This window comes from Thermobia domestica, chromosome 3 (assembly GCF_964235325.1).
Source record: "Thermobia domestica chromosome 3, izTheDome1.hap1.1, whole genome shotgun sequence".
NCBI classification, from domain to species: Eukaryota; Metazoa; Arthropoda; class Insecta; order Zygentoma; family Lepismatidae; genus Thermobia; species Thermobia domestica.
In genome coordinates, this window is record NC_137456.1 from 7,660,354 (window position 1) to 7,666,648 (window position 6,295).

General features: G+C 34.2%; 1 protein-coding gene across 1 annotated transcript; it reads left to right on the plus strand.

The window, feature by feature from the left end:
* The first annotated feature begins 206 nt into the window (after positions 1-206).
* Positions 207-1,472, plus strand: LOC145681357 (glutamate receptor U1-like). The gene has a single exon (XM_081753012.1). It carries the CDS (start codon positions 207-209, stop codon positions 1,470-1,472), a length of 1,266 nt encoding a protein of 421 aa, XP_081609138.1.
* Positions 1,473-6,295: the final 4,823 nt, after the last annotated feature.

Consider the following 6,295-nt stretch of genomic DNA (forward strand, 5'->3'; position numbering starts at 1 on the left):
TCTTCTGGAATGAAGAAATACTGAATGTTGTTTTGTTGACACCGATAAATTGTAACCACAGTGATCAGAATCTGAAATATCAATGCACTGTTATAACAACATACAATCCCTTTTTAAGACACATTTCGCAAACGTATCTTGACAAAGATTTTACAGAATATAACCACTTATCAAAATTTAACGTGAAAATGTTCTCTTTAGGCAACATGAATGGGTACCCTATGAAAGTTTCAGCAGGTGCAAATCTTATGCCACTACTGAAAATCACGCCGAACAACAAGAGTTCCATATTTGAAGGTGTGTTTGGAAACATGTTTGAATCTTTGTCTCAGTTTATGAATTTCACACCAGTTCTTATAACGCCATTGTTAAATTATCCGAATGCTGGAATGCGTCAGAAAAATGGTTCATGGTCTCATATTTTAGGCGACATTGAGTCAAAACGAGCTGATTTAGCCCTTCGACCTGTTATGTATAAGCACAATAGGTATACAGATTTCGCTTATGCTATTCCTGTCTTCTATACAGATTATTTGATTTTAGTTCAGAAAGCAAAACTAGTACCTAAATGGATGTGTACCTATCTTCCATTTTTACCTCAGACATGGATGCTGATAATAGCAACTTTTATGATTGTATGTGCTTTAATGATAATTAGCATTAAATCAATAAGTGCCACATTACATGCGGTGAAGGTATGTCTAGAATTATTCGGTGTGTTTGTTTGTATTTCAACGCGTCAGCCGCATACAGGACCTGAAAGGCGCATGTTCATTTTGTGGGTTTATTTCTCTCTTGTGATGAGTTCATTATATCAAGGATCTATTTTATCTTTTTTAACAATACCACGATATTTTCCACAAATACGCAGTTTCGAGGATGTAGTTAAGGCTGAGATTAGCGTTTACACTAAAGCTCCTATCATAACTATGCTACGTGACAGTGACAACCAGAACCTCCGGATGCTCTACAGGAATGCAATTATAGAATCTAATTTAACAAAGGCTTTAATTGAAGTTAGGCGAAATAGTTCATCTGGTGTTATTTTCTTCCCCGAATTCATGCAATACTACATAAAGCTTACAGCATCTTGTACGGAATGTACTACCGACTTCTTTGTGATTCCAGACGGTATTGGACGGGTTATGCATTCATTTTGCTTAAGAAAGAAATCACCGTATTTGGATAAAATTAATTCCTTAATTTTAAGGGCAAGAGAAGGTGGACTGACAGATTTTTGGTTGAGAGAAGTGATGTGGGAAATTGACTTGAAGAGGTGCAGAGATCCCTGTACAAACCTGAACCTTCATATTCTGGATTTAGAACATGTTTACTCGTGTTTCCTTTTGCTTTCTATTGGTTATGCATCAGGAATTATTTCCTTATGTGTTGAACACTTAAAATATTTTTTCCTCATTCGAGCAAAGAGAAGGTGTGTTATTCATGTAAAAGGTATTAAGAAAAAAGACTAAAAAGAGTGGTTTTATACCGCTTTCCTCTGTTGTCCTGCCAATGAGTATTTTCAGGAGACCTGGACTTACCTGGCTAAGACATTGAAGGACATCTACAAAAAGGGATTACAGAATTGCTCCCAAATTGCCCACCGGTCTCAATATCGAGATGAGCATTAGGCACCGAGAGGTTTGGATGTCTTCTCAAAAACCGCACGGGCAATCAGACAGTCACTCAGACAACAACGCACACAAACATTATTCATACATGTAACAAACGCACACTGGATAAAACGACACTGTCCTTATTTATTAAAATACTATTAAAAAATAACTTAGTAGAAAAACAATCACAACACTCAACACTGAATAGATAATTATTTCCACTAATAAAATCACACTTTGCTTTTTCACTACAGTATAGTCCTTTATCACTTTATATATTAGAATGGAAGATTATAATTAGGATTTCACTATAGATAATTTTCTCACACCATTAATGCACATGGGGGATTAGCTCTGTGGGAGTAACATCGGGATGATCCCCCGAAGTAGTATGGTTGCTGCTCCAAAAAATCCTTAGAGGTCGACTTTAGTCTTCAGCAAAAATGTAGACAGTTTCCAAAACGGAATGAGAATTTTGGAGGGCGAGTTTATAACATATACGCACTAGATATGTGAACCTGGGACTTCACTGATTGGGGCTAACCATAACTAGGTCCTTGACTGGCTAATAACGTGTGTCCCTTAGCACAACATTGTGCTCGACGCTCGACGCAACGTACGTGTTTGTTACCTAAAAATACAGAGTAACACTCCTCAAACTCAGATGTTCGAGACACGAGCTGTACTGATCGCCTGGTCAATGTTGGCAGTTCATTCCCAAAAGCACTCAGGTTGAATCACTCGTATGTACATGCAAATCGAATATAAAAAAGAATTAGCTTTAATTTAATCTACTGGCCACGGCGCTCAAGAGATTGTGATAACTTGGGTGTGGGAACATTTAGATAACGAACTGATGAAGCGATGTGGCTGTCGTCGTTCTGGCGCTCAGACACCTGGTGTGCAACATTTCCATAAATGATTAGAGAATACACTTGATTCAGTTCCAAATAACTATAGAACATAGTTTTTGCATATTAAAGAATCTTTAGCGGTTACTAAAATATTCTCACCACGAAGCAACGTTTTAGATATAAATATGAGTGAACGATAAAAGACTCCTTTGTCGTGTTGCGTGGGAATTAAAACAGATCCCATCAAGGAAAGAAGTTATTGCGTCGTAGAGTAAAGTATAAATCGAAAAATAATTACTGTCTTTACGAAATATACAGAGAGTCCACAAAAATACTTCCATAACCTGGTGACGGTTATAATTTTAAAAAAAGTACTAAAAGGAAAAATAATTTAGTGGGGTTAAATTGAAGAATATGGCATTATTCACCATTACCCTGGACATAGCTCACTAGTCCATATTAACACTTAGATGGTCTCCCATGGGTTTGGTTGCAGCACTTGATGTAGTGAATAAATTGGCATGTAAGCCAAGTTATTACGAGTAATTTAAATGTCGATTTTCTGTGTCCAGTATATGATTTCACATGGTTTATATTTCTTGTTTATTGGATATCATGTTTTTGCCGGTTATCCCATCAGGACATATTTTCTACGATTTATCGACTAATTTCTAATTGGCGGCAAACATAAATATTTTCACTTGTATATGGGTTGTTCACAGAACTACACACAACAGATATTGCATGATGGATCATGATATTTCGAGATGTCTCAAACGAATTATCATTACTTGACTATCAGTGGTAATATTTTACGTCCGTTTACTTCCCGGATTTCCAGGAATCAGTTCCGACCCCTCCAGAAAATCCCTTGCACGATTCTGAAACAAACATTTTTAGAAAGAACACATTACTAGTCTAAGACTGAATGTTTTGGCAATATTCAGCTCGAAAATTCAGTTTATTATGATTTGGACTCCTGTCACTCCTAAACTAATGACTACCAGACATGGGATCATAGTGGCAATTGTAATACTTTTACTTGTAAGATTATATCCAACTTTCCAAAAAGAAGAGTTGGAAACCCTGATGGAGTGAAGTGGTGAGTGACTTCGGCTCCGTAATATTTATTAACCATAATTGAATTAAGGCTCCTAGTGAAAATTAAGTGGACTGCGGAAACACAGTAACAACTAGACTTGATTCGCGATATAAAACATCATTATATTTCTGTGATGTAAATTCTAAAATACATTATTTTTGCATAATATCTAGTGAGATAAGGAATTATCGATGTAAACAAACAAAAGACGTTCGATAATAGAACTCTTGCCAGATAAATATGTAAGAAGCATATTGAGTCGCTTTCTTCTTGTTCTTAATCTCTTGTTGCAATTTCTTCGAGTGAAGTGTAAGCATTTTTTTTAGTTAATACAAATAAAAAAGACACTGAAACTCGTGCAAAATATAAAAATAAAAATCAGCACCTGTGGAGAGTGTATCAAAAGTGCTTCGAGGCAAGATATATCTACTAAAGTTAAATGACTGATTGTAATAATTTCTGGCATATAAAATGTGTACAATTAAAAGAAGAAAATATACAATTTATGAAGGACCAATATCAGATATGGAGGTATAAAAACTGTGCAAAATCAATGCGCAACAGTATGGCAGATGAAAGTAGTTTAGGAGATGGAGAAAATTGTCCTACTATATTAGATGTTTATAAACTTTTACAAGAATTGAAATTTAAGATCTTGGAAATAAAGAAAAAAAGTGTTGAGACTGAGCGTGAATTAGGAAAGTCACTAGACCTTGCACACGAAAAACTGGTTGAGAATTCTGGATTAATAAAATAACAAGCTGATGTAATGACTGAGTGTGTTCATAAAGTAGAAGCGTTGAATGTAAAAGTGCAATTATTGGAAAACATTTAAAGGATACAATTGGACGAACTCTATCAGTATGGGCGAAGAAATACACTAGAAATTTATGGTGTTCCGGAAAAATTGAATGAAGATCCGCATGAAATTGTCAAAAATGTGGGAAAAGCGCTTGACGTTGAAGTGAAATTACAACACATTGATGCGTGTCATAGATTAAAGAAACATCCAAACGAGACATACCCGGGTATTATTGTAAAATTTGTAAATCGTGATATAAAAGACAAAATACATGTTAATACATGTTAATTGTCAATGCAATTTTATAATTATATTGATCTTTATATAAAATAAAAAAAAAGACAAAATTATTAAGAGAAAAATTCAAACACGAATGACATAGGATTTCAAAATAATCTCCCAGTCTATATTAATCATAGTTTAACAGCATATCGAAAGCGCTTATTTGGACAAGCCAGGAAACTACAGTAAGAAAAAAAATATGCATTTTTATTGGTAGATTAGTCGGGAAATATTAAACTTAGAAAATTTGCAGAAGATAGAAAAAATGTTGTAATTAAAACAAATGAGGATATATCAACTCTGATATAAAATGGATGGTTCTGATATTTTTACTATCAAAATGTTGGGGTCCAAAATATGAAATGTGACTAAATTAGGGTTAATCTTATAGCTAGTTTATATGAATATGATGTAATTATATTAACAGAAACATGGTTAAAAGATGGTGTATCGTCCCTGTTGGAGTTAGATTGTTAAATAAATAAATATTAGACATATATTAAGTGTACAACGTCTCGAGATATATTTCTCACTCATCTCGAAATAATGCTACCCGAACTACGTATGTTTCTGTCTAACGATTCAGAAAATACTATATTAATAAATAATATTACATAATAGGAAGTGTTTTTTTAAATTTTTTATCCAGCTCTCAATCTATACTTTGAAAAGACATGAGATAAGTCAAATAAACCCTATTTTTAAATAATCGGTAAACTTCTATTTGAGTAATACCTATTTTCTCTTCAAAATTATTAACATAGTTAAATATATGTAGGAACATATGCAAGACGCTACTTATAGTTCCCCTTAATTTATGCACCTCTTTTTTAAATTTTTCCTGCAGCTAATTGTTATACGTAATTTTCCAAATACCTATCGAACATTGCACTATGATGCATTTTTTAATTCTTCATGTACTGATATGAATCATTACATTGTATACAAATTGACTCACAAGGTACATTCTCGAAGTGTTCCCTCGGGATTCGTGGAAAATTGATTCAAATGCAAAGTTCTCAGTGGGCCAGTGTGTAATGTACTAATTTTAGCGGCCCATACTAACTTTGCATATTTATGCGTCTTCATATATCCGGAGTTCAATTATAGATCACTATAACGCTCGGATGCAAATTGCTTTTAGTTTCTTTACATATAACTGGACATGAATGTGGGCATATTCAAAACAAATTAGATCAAGCGTGCTTCTCTCACTCATCTTACCCACGCTGGCCGCCATCTTGGATGTACCATTTTCAAATGGGAATAGATGCAAGTGATGCATCAAATCCATATACAATTTTCTCGGAAATTCACTGGTCTACCGTTTGGAAGATATTGGATGTTAAATCCCTCCAGATACTTTGCGAATAGACTTTGCAGAGTAATATCAGTTATGGTTCCGTTTTTGATGTTTACAAATCAAAAGAATTTCTAATTGAAAAAATACTGTAGGTACAAAATCTTTAGAACGTTGGTGTAATAATTCTTATTTCATTTGTGTGAGTGATTGTTATTACTTCTATTTTATACTATAACAAGGAGGTATTTATTACGGTGAAAATGCCTAATGTTAATCCAGATACGACCAGATTTGGATGAAGACCTTCCATGTCCGTATTAACGTCTGCGTGCGTAC